The 17,105-nt window shown below is 41.6% G+C and overlaps 1 protein-coding gene across 4 annotated transcripts in view; it reads right to left on the bottom strand.

The window, feature by feature from the left end:
* Positions 1-17,105, bottom strand: part of ZNF423 (zinc finger protein 423) — a 234,598-nt gene that overhangs the window by 7,538 nt on the left and 209,955 nt on the right. For all 4 annotated transcript variants that reach the window (XM_064459426.1, XM_064459429.1, XM_064459427.1 and 1 more), the window contains 2 exons: positions 16,316-16,447; positions 14,653-14,768 (listed from right to left, as the gene is read on the bottom strand). In XM_064459426.1, coding sequence (XP_064315496.1) covers positions 14,653-14,768; positions 16,316-16,447 — 248 coding nt within the window. The remainder of the gene's footprint in view (positions 1-14,652; positions 14,769-16,315; positions 16,448-17,105) is intronic.

Genomic DNA, 17,105 nt, shown 5'->3' with positions numbered 1-17,105 from the left:
CCACTCACAAGGAGGATGCCCTGAGCCACCCCCAGAAATCTGCCCAGCTCGTCTGGCGACCAGGACCTGGCACTTCATCTGGAGTCAATGGGAAGATTCAGAACTTGTAAAATATTTACAGGGAAAAAAAGTTGCTCCACACATAACCAACTGAATGCTCTCTGCCTTTTTTGTATAAATCTTTTTCTGTGGCTGGCATGTTTCTATATTGAAATGCAACTGCCCAGGTGTTAGTCTGTAAAACCCAGGCACACCCAGAAGCACCCCCCACCACCTGCCTTTGTTCTGCACCCTGGAGGCTGTGCACTCTGCTGCCGTGCTGTATCGTCCCAACAATATACGTGCTCAGTTTTACCTCTATACTTATACCCCTTCTGTTAATTTTAACACATTCTTAAATTTTGATAGGCATTTCTGTATTATTCTGGGTTTGCAAAATTACCTTTTTATACAAATACCTTTCTTAGAATTCTTTTCCACAGAGCCAGCCTTTTTTCAAATAAAAAAAAGGAATTTTTTTGGTATGATTTATAAATTTAATTTATCTTCTAATTCAGGTTGTTTAGTCCTAATCAGACTTTGACAACTCACCTAACATGCTTTCCTCTTTCCACTTGAGACTAATAATTCTGTATCATCAGTATTCTCCACCTGCCATCTCTTTCTATTGTTCTCTAAAAACTCAGAATAAACCAAGGTGAGCCTATTACAAGTGAACTCCAAATGTGAGCCTAAGCCCAGCATAGCCTCTCATATTTGAGTAAATGCCTTACCAAAAAGTCTATACTTCTTCCAAAAACACTGGGTAAAATGTTGCAGCACAAAAGCAAACTGAAGCCTTTGGGAAAATCTCCTTACCACGGCACTTTGGAAATAAAAACCACAGGAGAATACATTACTAAGAGATAACCAGAGTCTTCTGTTAGAGAAACTAGCTGTAAGCACACCATGATTCAGTGAGGCACCCAGTGAAACCAGGAAGCTAATAATACCTGTCCTGAGGGACTGCATGCTCCTGAGAATTTCACTCAGAAATGCAAATTTATCAGCGTCCTTGTGACTTGTAGACTTGTAGATCATGCAGATGATCAAAATAAGCTGAGGGAAGAACCTGACACTTTTAAAATGTAAAGGGACAAATTTAATTACTGTTGTCACAACTGCATAAAACCAGAATATTTTTAGAATTCTTCCACTCCTCCCTCAGCCCCACCGTTTCTCCCTGACTAGATCCCAGAACCGTTGCTGATCCTGAGAGTAGAAAAGGGCTTGCAGAATTCCAGCACGCCACTTTGCCAACAACACTTGGTGCTTTAACCTTGGCTTGGCCAGCTTGTGTTTTTCTGGGGAGCAGGGCCCCCGGTGCTAGGGTCACCCTTGCACCTCCATGGACATAGTCACCCACCTGGTGTGCAGCAGCATGCATGCCCTTTGCCCAGCTTTGAAGTAACCCTCCTCCAAAGCTGTCCTAACGAATGCGAACACCTCACTTCCAGTCCATTTTCAAATCTAAGCCACATGCTAATTGGAAAAAGCATCTCCTGCCCATGGGTACACTCCTTTGCCCATGCTACACCAGACTTCAATGCACAACCCAGTGATGACCTGTTTTTGGCTACTTAAGGGTCCTACTCAGGGAAGCAATGTGTTTCAAAATAATTTGCAAGAGGACAACCATTTTCCAGGAATCCTTCTTAGATATTCCTCTCAAAAACATGATTTGGTGATTCATTTGAAGCCTATCTGAAGCATATCTTGTTAACCTCTCCTTGATCTAAGGCAAATCACATTGCAGAAGCCAGTTAATTGTTCATTCCTGTGAGGACTGGCATCATCATTATAGGACCCTTTGTGGCTCTTCTATAAACATGAAATAATTTCCTGATTTGGTCTTGATTATAGGACCAGGACAGCATCCTCTCACACTCTTTTTCCCCAAAAATACTTAGAGCAAAAGGGAAATGCTTTACATAGTACCTTTAGCAGTCACCAGTCAAAATGCATAGACAAAAGCCTCACTGAGTGACCATTTCCATGGGACTATAACCCAACAAAAGCCAGGAAATTCAAAGTTGAACCCAAAACTGGCTTCTTAACTTGCCCTGGTGTTCTTTGGTATGGCAAGGGTCACTGACACCATCTGATTTTTCGTAGCTTTTTTTTCTGCACCAGTTAGGTATTCCTGGTGTTAAAGACCAGGTATAAAACAATTTCAGCCCTAACTGTGAATTTGTCTTGGTTTTAGCTGGCATGTAGTTATACCAGCTAGAGTGAAGAAAATTAACTCTATCCCAGCTAAAACCATGACAGTATTTTAACATGAATATTAATGGAGACACATCTTGCACTCTTCACTTAGGCAACATCCTCCATTGAATCCTGGCACTTGCAGATGAACCAAGTTCCTTAGACCTAATAAGCAAGTGTGGACAGATGGACTTCATGCGAGCTGTGCCTACCTATGGCTAGGCTACAGTACATCACAGTCCTTTTATTGGTAGTTTTTTTTAAAAGCAGCAACTAAAGTAAATTTCCCTCTAATGGAGTAGTGATCTGACAAATTGTATTGCTTGTGTTATGGATACACTTTCTTACAGGCAGATAAATATTCCTGGCACGTGGTGCCCACATACTGCTTGGGCTGACAAAATGGCTGGTCAGTGACCTGTTGCCTTGGACGTAATGGCTGTTATTGCTGGTTTCTAATTTCAAAAGGGGCATAAAAATCCTCCAATGCAAGTCTCTCTGCCATAAAATAGCAAGGCTACAGTTTACAGAAGTACTTTACATGCCTCCCCATTAGCGTACATGCCACCAGCAGAGCACAAATCTGCAGACAGGATAGTGCTCAGCCCACTGCCTCGAGGAATTAACCCCAGAGGAGCTAGTAGCATGAAAGAGCCAAGCAGGATTTGTTCCCATAAGTAAAAGAGGGGCCAAAATATCACCAACGTGAACCATCTGCTCCAAGACATCACAACACAAAATAGCGAGGCAACATCGCTGTGCTACATGTGTGAAAACAACCGTAACTGTTAAAAAATGGGATTTTCCAGCCAGCACTACTCCATTACCATGGTGTCACTGGCCTTAGGAAAGTCTGACTTCTAAACAGCAAGATGCTACATTTTAAACAATCATGCTTTCATACAAAGACTAAGAGCATGTGTCAGCCCCAAAGGAGGACTAATTTTTCAGAAGTACGTATGTTCTAAACCTCCTCTCTATGCCCTTTGGAGACACTGTAATGTAATGCACCATTGACAGATATGCTATATGCAGTCAAAACTCAATGCCCATGGCAATTTATTCAGGTTTAACTGCGCAGCAGAAAAAAATGAGAAGGCTCACTGGTCAGGCAGGACTCTCCCTCAGGGCTGGCGCAGTGCCAGCAGTGCTTTGACTGTTGCTGCATGGTGCAAAGCCAGAGCAATTTGATTCTGCAGACATGGTCTGCACAGAGGCAACCTGAGGGTGTCCATACTGCCTGCCCAGGTCAGAAGACACACACAGCGCTCTGCAGAGAATCAGCTCAAGCACAGCTGAGTTGATAAGCTCAGGATGGCTACTGCCAAATATGGCTGGCTCATGTGGAGTTGGGGTGACAGACCCTTGCTGAACCCAAGCTGACCTTACACAAAGCTATGAGCTGTCGCTACACTGATCCCATCAGCAGTCTTATATGATCCCATATACAGACTTATCCCTATCATCTAGATTTTTCCAACAAAGCCCATCACCTCATGAAGGATGCACAGTTTAGTATATTGCAAGTTATTCTGTTAACGTGAAACATGAAGAAAGAAAAGAGCATTAGCAATCTGTCCATTAGCATTTACTGCACAAGTCAGGTCACTGCATATGTAGACCCAGCCTGTGCATCAAACATTCTTGTCCCATTTTCATATAACATAAGCAGAAACTACAGAAAAGGCATAATCTGGAAACAAGCTGTATTCTAAATCATTTTACCTTTCTTCCTTTCCTCTCTGATCAAAGGGAGATATATACTCTCAAAATATGATGTTAAAGCAGAGTATTACTTTTGCAAACATTAGTGTATGACTGAATATACTTCTCTGAAAGCAACTTCAGAAAGATCGACCAGCAAGGCTGCTCCAGTGCTGCTGGCCCCTGAAAGAAGGCTGGGCTGAAAACACCGACAACCTTCCTGACAAAAGCACGGATGTGCAGGCAATGACAACCCTATACACAAGCCCAGCTACAGAAAGGCAAGTTACCAACTGACTTTCTAACTATTCCTTCTCCTTTTGTTCTTATCAGGCCCCATTTTTCCCTAACTACTCACCACACTTGCTCCAGGTATCTGACCTTGCAGAGCAATAAGAACAGGTAAGGCAGTGAAGAGAGTTTGCAGGAATCTCTCGCATGCTCTTTAAAATCACCCTGGGAACACTAGCCTTTGGGGTTGAGCCGCAGGGCATGACCCCCATCCTCAGCCCAGTCTAGCAGCCAGGGCTGGAACTGCTGCTCCTGCTGCCTTTCAGTGGCTGAGGAGATAAACCCTAGGATCACACCCTAAATCTCTTACTTAGCAAATCAGAGGTACACCCAAGGCCTTTTAAATTTCTCCATGAAACTATTTTTCAAATTCCTTCTAACAGTAAAAGTGATGGGGGCTCTGCCAGCACCACAGTAGTATGCAACAGCAGTACAGTATCACTCCAGGATTTCCTGTCTGGAATTCAGGCTTCACGTCTGAAATACAACACACACACACAACATTTGTATGACTGAGAAAACACAAGGTGCTTGCCATACATTTATTATCTTCTTGGGGAAATGATATAGAGAACAAAAGAGACTATATTTACTCCCTCCCCAGCTGCTTTTACAATCTAATAATTTATTTCTCCTGGACATAAATCTCAGATTTAAACGAAATCCCCGAAACCTGAAGATGCCACATGGTAGAGGCTAGGGCAGTATTTCTTTCTATTTTGGAGTTGGAGTGCTTAATGCATTGCTCTGTTAACCAGCAGCGTTAAATTTTGGGGGGAAAAAAGAGACAAGCAATTAGGCTGTGGCAGGCCCTAGATGCAAATACAGGCAACTGTGATTACTACCTTCATACACAGAGTTAAAAATATCTGGTTATTGAAAATTATTTTCTCAGTCCATGGGGGTCTAATCTAGGTTTAGGCCGAGATGTTAATTTTTTTCTGCAGCAACCATACTAGGGGATTCTTTTATGCCATTTTTCTTACACAGTTGCTTTGTATCATTCACGTTTCTGAAAGCTGAGGCACTTTCTGTGATGTAAGGAATCTCTGTAATTAGAAACAACCATAGCCTCTTTCAGAAAAATAAAACAAATAAAGCACACCAAAACCTTCTAGTCAGCAGCTAAGATAGCACTGCTCTTAAGATAAATGTAAAAATCCAGGGTATATATTCATCTTAACTGTTACAAATATATCCATCTGTTCAGAGGCTAACTAGTGACTGAAACTGATGAATCCACAGAAAGGTAATTTTCAAGCCCACTAGCGTCTGTTCACTTGTAGTAATAGAGTAAATGCTTTTCAATAACTATGCTGCTTTTGAATGCCAATTTCCATTTAAGCAGGTTTGAGTTCTCTCTCTCAAAAAAAGAAAATTAAAATAGCAAATGCCTTTTCTTTCCAAAGGTCAAACTACACTTTTAAAGAACAAGTTACATTTCAGCAAGGCAGAGAGGACAAAACTCCAATCAGATAAATGGGCTGTGTAATGATTGAGAACCACAGCTGCCTCAGGTTTTCTGAATGGGCTGTAGGATAGAATTTGGTGCAAACAGTCTGATGTTGAAGCTTATATCTCTTTTACTGCAGACAAGAAATTCACTAAAATATATAAATAATTAATGTGGCTGGGGATCTCTGCTGGTACTACTGCTGGTTCTGCAAGATGCAGGAGCAGAAACATATGCTGCTCCATGTTTTTGTTATTAGTGAATTCTTGTTCTCCAACAATAAACACAGAATATTTTACCTGAAATGGCTTCTCCAGCACATACAAGTTCCAGTTCTCTAAATGTGCCAGCAAATTGCAGAAAGATAAGTTACAAAGACATACCTAATTTGCTGTGATGAATTGTGTGCATGCTTCAGTGATCAAAACTGCAGCTGAGACCTATTATATTTAATGATCTAGACATTTCTTGTCAAAACGCTCAGGCATATATTGTTATGTCTGGACAAGCATCCTGTTTTGCTCTAGCAGCAAGCGAATGAAAAGACTGAACTTTTTAAAAGGATGCTGTACACCGCCTTTGATGAGCCCTTTAAAACAGAGGCTGATCAAGCTCCACTATTTTCCTTAAATAATGCTTATGCTCTGCCCTTTCCAGTGCAGCATCTGCCTTCCTGTGAAAACTGAAGTCAGTTCCTTTGGATGCTAGCGACACTTATAGGAGGAAATGGAGCGACTCCGCACTTGGACCCCAAACTACAGCAGCTACTACAGCAGAAGAAAATCAAAGGAACTGTATTAGAGATCTCTTCCCACCAGCAAAACGAAATTGTGACAAGACTTTTTGGTGAGAAAACAAAATGAAAATTTTTTTATTTGCCTACATGTTACAAAAATGTTCTGTTTCTAGTTTAAGGACTATGTCCTGCTTAGAAAGGAGTGTGCTACCAAGCCCAGCAGGGCCGAGCAGTGGTGTCTGGATCTGCTGTCCCTGAGGACACTGTCCCTGCATAGCCAGCTGTGTCAATGGCCCTGCTTGCTGACCTACAGCTTACAGCCCCTTTGCTCTGTGGCTTGACACAGAGCAGTAGGAAATGGGGCTTTTTACCACCTTCCTATGAGGACAGGAATTTCATCTTGTGAATGTATGAAGACCTTCTGAATAAAAGGTCTGAGGCTTCCAAGGCTTTACGTCTGGCTCCTCTAAAGTTTTCCTGCATGGATCCAGGTATATTGTTCAACCTCTGCCTTTCCAAATTTGTAAAACAGGAAAAAACAACCTCAGAAAAAGTGCTGGTAAGCTTAATTCATTCACAGTTATACAACCCAGAGATATCTGCAGAGAGAAGCCACACAGAATATTGTTGCTACCACACACTCAAGAGCTTATTTTCTCTCTCCCTGGTCACTTTGAACCTCTTTCTATCATTCATTGCTCAACAAAACAGAGCAAAACACAAACAGGAGTGTTTGACTCCAGAAATAAGGCTTTCGAAGTGCTATTTCATTCATCTGAGGAGCTGCTAAATACTATCACAGGGGTAATTTGTGACAGTGTGGTAAAGAATGAAGAAAAGGTATGTGTTAACTGTTGACATAACAAAATTAATTTTCCATCCCTAAACTTTTTCTCATCTCTCATGTGAGCTCTGATGCAATGTTACTGACTGGCACTGCTGAAATGCCAACTTGCATTTCTCATCCTTAATTTCTCTCTAAATGTCATTTGTAATTGTTATTGCCAGACCAGAAAGTGCAATCTGGTCTTTCTGAAAGAAAATCCATTTCTCATTTCTTCTCCTGTGCTTCCTCCTTTTGGTTGAGGATGGATGTTTAACACAGCCTGTGTGCCCTGTTTCCAAGAAGATGGGAATGCATTAATATATCTGGAAGTAAAACATTCCTGCTTTATTTATTTATGTATAGTATGCCTAGATCTTTATGAATACCAAATTGTATATTCAGAAAGGTCTTTAAAGCACATCTTTCAAAACAGTAACAAGTTTTAATTGAATAAGCATAAGAAGTAGGGGAAGGAAACACCCTTTAATCTCTGCATACAGACTCCTCTCTGGATGTGTCCACAAATTACTCTTTTTGGTGGGCAACAATGTTGTCAAATATAAAAGTACATTATATGATTGTCTCTCTTTCTGTCACAAGGAAAACAAACCTCTTTGGTGAGATGTGTAAACTGGTTTAGCTTTGGGCTGGATTAACATATCACTGTCATTTACCCACACAGGTAAAAATGGTTTCCACCAAGAGAGGCGAGCTTAGACATCTGTGTGCAAAGGAAACCCGGCAAGTGTAAAAGGTTGGCTCCTTGCACGTCATAATATATCATGCCAGCAATTTGTATAGTTATGTGCATCTCCTACAAAATTTGGCCTCTAGTACTCAAAGGCAAGCAGTACCTTGCCACTTCAAGTCAATGTTAAGAGGGACTCTGTGTGTCATGACAGATCTTTTACTGGGCTCCCAATAACGAGCACACCTTACATTTGCATGTCTGCATTGTTTTGAAATGTATATAAAGTAATTAGTCCAAAGCTAGGCTGCATTTCCATATCCATTAACTAATGGCCTCTTATCTCAGAGTAAATAGACATTTGGACATTTCCAGCTAGGAATTGTGCTTTCAGTAAACACAATTGATGCATATACATTGTCTCTTGGCAGCTAACACTCCTGCCCATCTGTTGGGATGGCATGGTGCCTACACAAAAGTTGGTTGGACCCTTGCCATAGGGCATAGATGACAGGCAATGATGGGTTTAGCTGGGCAGCCTGAGCACTGGATCCAAGTGCCATCTCTGCTGTAGGAAGCCCCTTCCATGTGCCAGCGCTGCCACATTGGAATGACATGCCTCCTTACACTTGATCACACATGTTGACACTTGGGTGCGCTTAAGTGCGTTAATGACTGAAACAATGCCTTTCACCTGGCTCCCTTCTTTCCACCCCCTTCCCATTCTGCAGCGCTGCTGGGTTTTCTGCCCACGTTAATGTGAAGTTGTGTACAATTTGTTAGCCAGGCCCAGCCACAGAATGGCGTTAGTGGTGTCAGCAATGGAGGAAAGTTTTTTGTTATGGGACACGCTAGTCCAGCGCCAGACATTTCCAAGCTTCATCTCAGGTAAGTCTTTCTGTGACTCACTGAAGAGACCTCAGTGATGATAAAGATGCAGCACTATATTGATCAGAATCATCTTTCCAAATGAAAAAATGCTACACCTTGTCACTATGCCAAACACAGGGCAATTAAAGATTTCTGCACCATCCTCTGTTTCAACAGAATTGGCCACGCAAAGAGGCCATATGGTCTGGATTTTGTGGCTGTTCCACAGCATCCCCAGCCCCAGATGCAGGAAACACCTCATTCTGCACTAGGGAAGAAGGTGCCAACAAATCGCACAGAGGTGCATGAGCAGGAACAGCCCTTGCTCTTACATGTAGCATTAACTTCTGTGGATGTCAGGCCCAGGAAAACTCCAGCATCACCCAGAAACAACCTCAACTACAGCTGCTGCAGATCCCAGTGACAGCCCCCCATAGTCCGCAATGGTGTTTCTTAGCTTTGGTCCTTGTGAGACCCTGTTCCTAACACCAGATTTTTAAGCAGCCATACACTCCTCCTCCACTCAATTTAAACACACATATTGAAAAACAGAGACCTAATAGGTAAAACTCTTCCCTACTGTGACAACAGATCAGAGATAAAACTTGTGGTTTTGCAGTCCATAAAGAACGTTCAGGCAGACAGACTCAACGTGATGGGTATGTGCCTACAGCATTTTTAATTTTTAATTATTGTTAGTTATAATTATCTGACTGTGTCTGAATGAAACCCAGCAATATGGCTGGAATAGATTTTGGTATTCTTGTAATTTATTAGCTTTGTAGCTACGAATAATTAAAATTTAACAATACTCCAAGCACCATAGCAACATTTTTTAAGAAATGCTAGCCAAATCTGCTAGGATAACTGACTAGGTCATTTTCAGATTTTAAAGGAGGACCAACATTAGAAAAAAAAATAAATGTGTGGTGGTGGGGAAAGGTAGATAACACTCTTAAGTGCCTATCAACAACCAAAATGCAGACATATAAATCCTGTTTAAAAGAAAAAATAAATTTTACTTGCAGAAAATTAATTCTACACATAATTTTGTGGGTGCTTCACATGAAACTTAGAAAGAGCTTGTGGTTTGTTTCCAGCAAGAAGCTCCTGGTGTTTAACATCCAAGTCACACATAAGTTCTGAAAAACAGCAAAAGTTATGTTAAGTGAAAGTACTGCCTTGAGATAGAGCCACATTTCAGGTCCCATTCCTCCTGCCATCCACATAGTCCCCTAGGGAAAAATATTTTCTGCAACCTCATCAAAATACAGTGGATTTGCTTTTCTCTCACTGTGTGGACACTGGAGCCCAGAAGCACTGAGATTATTTCACTGTTGCAAGCACATAGGGCTGTTTGGAAGAAAAATTTTGCTCCTATTTAAGTAAGCTTTCTTGATGCCCCAGGAAGTAGATAAAGCTCATTTTTCAAGTATGAGCTGGAGACATTAACCACTAAAAGATTTTGAATAGCTGAGTACAGACCCAAAATTGCTTAAGTCTTTCTTCAGTGCTTTGACCACTGGAGGTAAACCAAGCCCTTAGATGTAGCCTTGTAGACTCACCTGGGTGCAGGTGGGTCATACACAAGCTATCAGGCTCTCGTTCTCCCCATGTGCTTTAGGGGACACTGTTGTACCCAGATGGCCCCAAGGACCACTGGCATGAGGAGCTGGAGATGTTGCTCCTCCTTGCTCTACCCCCAGGGAAGCCACCACAGGTATGGAGCAGCATCTTAACATCCCCCATTGAGCAACATCAGACTGTGGTGGCTTGCTGCGGTGCCCCACTCACCTAGGCAGGATGCAGCCCTCTACAGGAGACACATCTAACATTGAGCTGACATGAAAAGCAGACATAAAAAAAGAGAAAACCTGCTTAGAGCTTGATCTGCTGTAATCAGCAGAAAGAATCCCAAGGACTTTGATGTGGACCAAATCAAGCCCCTGGAGGATGTTAATGGTAAATCATTATTAATATAATGAGTGCAATTTCTGTGCAGCAGCTCATGCCTGTTTATGGATATCTGAAAATTGCCAGCTTTTCACATAAAATAAAATGAGGAGGGAGACAGACCACAGTGTTAGCCAACGAGCCATAGTAGCCACTCTTCTTTTGATAAGTATGCATTTGAAGAAACTGGGCACTTAAAATGACAGCAAATTCCTCTGGTGAAACTCCCTTAATTTTTTGACATATCTCCAAATCTGAACAGGAAAGAAAGCCCTTTATTCATAGCAGGCAATAAAACACCTGAACACCTGTGCTAGGAAAGACCTGGCAGGTATCCTGCTCCCTTGGTGCCTGGATTATTCGCGCATTGTTTATTATATCCCTCACCTTAGTTTTCATCAATTGTAATATTTAGGAGGCAACAGTATGATTAACAGTATCCAAGCAAACAGCAGGAATTGATCCTTTAAATACAAATATTTCATTGGTTTTGTGATGGCTCCATGGAAAAAGCAGTGAGGCAAAGGAGTACCTCTGAAAATCCTCCGTAAGTTTCCTCTGAAAATCACTGCTCAGTCACAATTTGCCTAATATAATTCTTGATGCAAGCAGTTGAGGAGGTGTATTTCTCAGCTATGAATAACACCACGAATATAACTCTCAGCACCCATTACATGTCATAATTTCTGACCCATCTTCGGTGTTGGCAGGGCTACCTGCTAGGCTTTAAATAGTAAAGACCAAAATTTCAGTTGCCAAAGAGATAGTTCATCTCCCATGTCTGGATGCCCTGTGTGCTGCTGTGGCTCCAGCTGCCTGTGAGAAGCAGGCATGCCAGTGGTGGCCAGTAGCTCCTAACATGGGTCCTAGAGACGGGCTCTGTTTGAAAGTGTTCCTTCTGCCCTACATGTGAGGAACCGCCCAAACCTCCACCTCTACCCCTGTTTCAGTAAGCATGTTTCAGCAGGAGGAATGAAATACCATAGCCTTGGTGTTCTGTACATTAGCTATAAATTTACTTTTTTCCAGGAGATTTTCATTGTATTCATAGCTGTCACTCTGACAAACTGAAGATGTGAAAAACGCGGACCTGCCAGCATTTCCTCTTCTGCCCTAAGGGTACGTGGGGCTATCACACATACATGTTTTTTTGTGTTTCATACTTAACCTTGCCATGTTTTCTTTCCTTATTTCCAATGAGATAAGCAGTTAAATAACATTGTTTTCTTTTCTTGTGGCAATATCATCAAGGTAACCTCACTGACACATCGCTCCAGATTCACACCAGAATATCCACCATTTAGAAAATGGGCTCTTCGGAGATTTTTTATGCCTTGGTTTTATGCCTCCATCAGATGGTACAAGCTTCAAAGCATAAATCTATATTAAACTACAACTACTAGTTCAGAAGGGAAAAGAGAGTTTGATTGCTTCCAGAGCATTACGCTGCTGAAGCAGTATATGCACCAAGCCCTAAAAGTGTGTTTACAGTGGCAACATTTCTCATCACATAGCATACATGTGCTCTTCTGGGCTTACTTGGTGTTTACCCTAACTGTTTAAAGAAATGTTCACAAATCAGTGGAGTTAATTCATGCCACTCCATGACATCTTTAAAAGTTACATTTTCCCTGTGCTGCCTGTCATTTTCCCTACTCTCCTTGTTTTTCTTGCTTTTCTGTAAGCACCCCACTCTGAATTTCTTCTTGAAATAGTTGAATGCTCAATTTTTTAAAAAGTATTTTCAGTGGTTTCACTTAAATGTACAAAGAAGTAAAACAAAGTGTAGGTTCAGATTTTGACACCAGTTATTTTATGCCAATGGGAAAGCAAGATCAGAACTGAAAAATTGAATTCATCAAGCAGAACTCCTTGATGGATGGTGATTTGCCCACATAAGAACAATTGCACAGTTAAGAGACTGAAAGGTTCATGCAGATTTAACCCTAGCTACCAGCTGAACAACTGGTTCACTAAAATAATATTAAATCTTCATTACTCAACAAAACCCAACAGTTGAGGAATTTAGAGCAGGCAGCTTACGCATCAGAAACTGACGAGATAATCATGCCAAGGCAGACTAGTTCAATAGTCTTGAGCATTTCTAACTGATTTATACACACATTTTGTGTCCTCCTTGGCTCAGGTATTTGAATTAGTAAAATCCCTGGCATCAAGTAAACACAAATTTCTGAGTCACCACTGAAATATGGACTAAAACTGTGCAGTTAAGTATTGAATTTTCATTCAGCCAACACCATTCAAAACTACTCGTGTAGTTATTATGAGCACAGAAATTTTAAATGCATACAAATTCTGCATAAAAACCGGAACATTATAATCATAATTTATCTGATTAAAGCTGCTATTTGCAGCAATTTTGCAATGCACAACACTTCAGAATTGAAACACTATGTAATTAAAACTGTTAATTGCAAAAAACAGGCTGCTGTTAAGACTATAATTTAACAAGGTTCTCTTTATTTGAGCATCTGATTTTAAAGGTTAATGCAGTGACCTAGGAAGCTAGTGTGCCCATTCTAATTGTGTTGGCATTTTGACCAAACACCACTTTAAAAGAAAAACGGAGGAAAAATCAGAGCCATCCTTGTAAGCTACTGCTGCCTTCATGAAACGTTCATAGTGAGCACACACAAATCCAAAATCTGCTGACTTTATTAAAATATTAACAAGGTATAGTTAAAACTTTTGTACACTTATGCAAATGAGGTTGCTAGAACAAGGGAAAGAGGAGAGTCCCCTGGGAGAAAAAAAAATAAAATCAACAAAGTGAAAAGATCAACAATCCTTCTACAGTATGACAGCACGACACAAGAGGCAGCAGCCTGGGAATTCAGCAAGATAAATAAAAACCCTCCAAAGTTTAAGTAAAACAGCATTGATAAAACTAATAGATTTAAATGAGGCATACGGTACCATTCTATAAAAAGACAGCATTTGCCAGGGGACATTAGCAGTATTTTGGTGACTGTGCTACACAGGTAAGATATACCTGAGGAGGACATCCAGTCCAGGCACCTCCCTGCGAGCTCTTTGGGAGGGTAAGCTCTAGTGATCCATTTCCCACAAAGTATCAGACACACATGCCATTGAGGCTTCAGCACCTATGTGGGTTTAGCACCAAAGATTCACTGTGATTTAAACCCCAGCCCCACCAGCATGGCTCCAAGGTGGCCCCTGGGGCCAGGGCCCCAAGAGTGGCTGCAGCAGCATGCCTAGGTCAGGGTCTGGCCCCTCCAAAAGGCTGGCTGCACCTGGGAATGAGTGTGGGCCAAGCATCGGCTTTGCAGGGCCTAAAATGGTTGTGTCTGTGACCCCCAGTGCCCACCAGGGAAACTGGCATGTAATGCCTGGTTTGCAAAACCTGAAGCTTATTAATGTGCAAGTGCCTTGGTGAAGCCTCTAATTAAGCATTGTGTTCAGCTGCATCCACGCTTTGGTCTCATACCTTTGTAGGGAAAATTCCTTTACTTCTGACTTAATAGTGAGGGAGGGGAGGGGGCAGCCTGCCATTTGCTTAGTCTTTGTATGTTAATCAGTGCCTAAATTATTAATAGAGAAAAAGTAATTATTTACAAGGTGTTTGGCGTAGACATGTCAAGATGTAGCAACACTACTGTCAAGAGAAATACTCGTAAAGAATCATCATATCTGGCTTGTCTTTTTTATTTATTCCAGCCATGCTCAGAGACCCCTTTGTCCTGATAGCACCGGGGAGGCAGGAAGAGACTGAGAGAATGTTTAAGGGTGGAAGAGACCATACTGAGGGTATGCACCTTTTCTAAATGCTGCACGAGGGTGATGGTTGTACAGAAAAATCAACAGCTTTAGCTTTGCTTTTACTACTCCTATCATAAACATACCTGAAGCTCTGTTTGAAAGAAGAACTTCTGTGGGCACTGGGAACAGTCATAAATTTTATCTTCCTGCCCGTGGACTGCAAAGATGTGCTGCTGCAGTTTGTTTGCCTGTACAAAAACTGAAACACAGTACGATTAGTTAAGATTGCTTCACAGAAGGCATCTTGTCTTGAACTACACTTTTACAACTGCAAAGACACTGAGAAGTCCAAGGATATCTGCCAGAGAAGTGCTGATACACTTGGTTCAGCAGAATTTCTTTACAAGTAGTCAATTTAGAGTCTCCAGGCTGAGAGTCACCTTACTTCTAACAGAGTCTAAATCTTGTATGGATTTTTGATATTTCACATAAGGCTAACACTGTCCATGGATAACTGGAAGAACTCAATCATGAGACCAAAGAAAAGGACGTTGCTGCTCCTGCAGGGAGCCCTGAATTCATGGCAGGTACATCGGATGCATTTTTAATGCAGGACAACTGGGCCAGGAGAAGCCTTGATGGCTTCTGCACCATATTTCTGGCAGACACGTGAATCTGAAAGGGCAGCCTTGTCACAATTTTTAGACCTTTTAAACGGGTTGTCCATTCAGTATTTTAAAAAAAAGAAAGATTATGGTTTAATATCACAATTATCACAGCTTCTGCATTATGATTTTGAATTGACAGTTATTCTGACTTTATCAAATGAAATTTAGAAGTGAAACATATTGAACCCCAGGCTTTAGCTGGTTAAAAATACATCTCATTTAATTTTTGTCTCATTTTATATGAATGATCATCGGTATGTGAAAATAGCTTGTTCAGCGGAATGAAACACATGTACTCATAGAGTTAATTTACAGCACATTTCAGGAAAGGATAAATTACCTTCAAGCTCACACAAAAAGCAGGTTGTCAAGTTGTGGGCCAAACCCTAAGAAGTGAGGGTTTGCCGTATTCCCGCCAAAGTTAAAGGAATCACAGGTGCTGCCATGCCCCTTTACTGACAACAGGTCCACAGTCACCCTATGTGATCTTCATCTCAAGCAGCTTGGAAACATAGATGTTAAATTGTGTTTTGAGGAGCATATAAAAGCAGCCCTTAACATGCATCCTGCATATCCTTTAAGCAAGATCACCCAAGATCATTTGCACTGATGAAACAGCTTAAAATTAAATACAGGGAAGGAATACCTAGCAAGCCCTCAGACAGGAGTTAGAAATATGCCACCATAAGCAAACTGGCCTTAAAAAAACTCTGAGAAAGCAGCTAGCAAAACTATACAGTTGTAAGATTTGGTGTTCTCAAACCTTTACTCACATGAGCCTCACCACCGTGAGTGGACTATAAGCTACCTGGCCTTTAAAGGGTCCTTGCTCAGGTGAATAAGGGCTTGCAATAGCAGGTCCATACCTTGTAACTCCCACACTTGGAAATGCATCGTACCTTTGAGCCACAAGCTACAATTTAAAAGGCTTCAAATTGTGGGGGTCAATGCAGAGCCTGCTGCATGTGGCAGTGCTGCTCTTCAGAGGGAGCCCCAGTTTCAGAAAGAAGATATTTTGAACATTGCCAAGCACAATATTTCTTTCTCTCAGAAAAGAAATACAGTATTTTACAAATCCAAGTGTCATTTCTTGATCAAGCCATGCACACTGAGGCTTGTCTTGGCCTCCCTGTCTTACCTGTGAAACAAACAGGGCATTTGAATGTGCCTCCCATCCCCTCAAAGCTGTGCTCAATCAGGTGACACAGGAGCTTTGCCGGAGAGTCAAACATCTGGTTACACAGCTTGCACTCATGATTGATGCCTTCCTCTGCAAGGTTCAAATGATACAACTTGTTAGTGACACAGCAGATTAGCATCCAGGATGCAGCCGTCAGTGAGAAATGCCTGAGCCGGTGCACACGACTTCAAGGACCCACAGACATTTCTGCAGCTCCAGTCTCATCAGAAAAGCAGGCCAAGCTGCTCGTGCAAGGTGTTCAGGTGTACAGCCCCCAGTCATGTTTAGGGGCATTGATTTTCAGTTGTGATGAAAGCGGTGCTGGGGTCAACCCATCGGGAACCCACGCACCTGCTCCCAGGCTCGTGACAACACCGCACTGCTTCACCTCACATCCTACCACAAAGGGAGAGCATCCCTGCGCTGGGTATAGATTATTAAATAGTCAAACAGCATTTAAAATTAATTTAACAGTGTGAATTCAACCAACAACACAAAGTGGGCTGAAATGCCAATTTCACCTCAGATTACACTGCAAATATCCAGGAGAGGAAGAAACTATCAGAGAATAGCAGGAGCCCAGAGCAGTGTCAGTCTTAATTTTATATCTCTTGGCTTTTTCTAAGTTGAAGAGACCATTGCAGGTATTTAAATTCCATTTGAAAGTGTAATTTCCACATCATATATCTTAAGCACTGAATACTCAGGGTTCATTTTAAATGCCCCTTTGTCCTAGCTGAACTCATAG

Source organism: Phalacrocorax carbo, chromosome 8, assembly GCF_963921805.1.
Source record: "Phalacrocorax carbo chromosome 8, bPhaCar2.1, whole genome shotgun sequence".
Lineage (NCBI taxonomy): Eukaryota > Metazoa > Chordata > Aves > Suliformes > Phalacrocoracidae > Phalacrocorax > Phalacrocorax carbo.
This window is presented reverse-complemented; position numbering and strand designations above follow the sequence as displayed.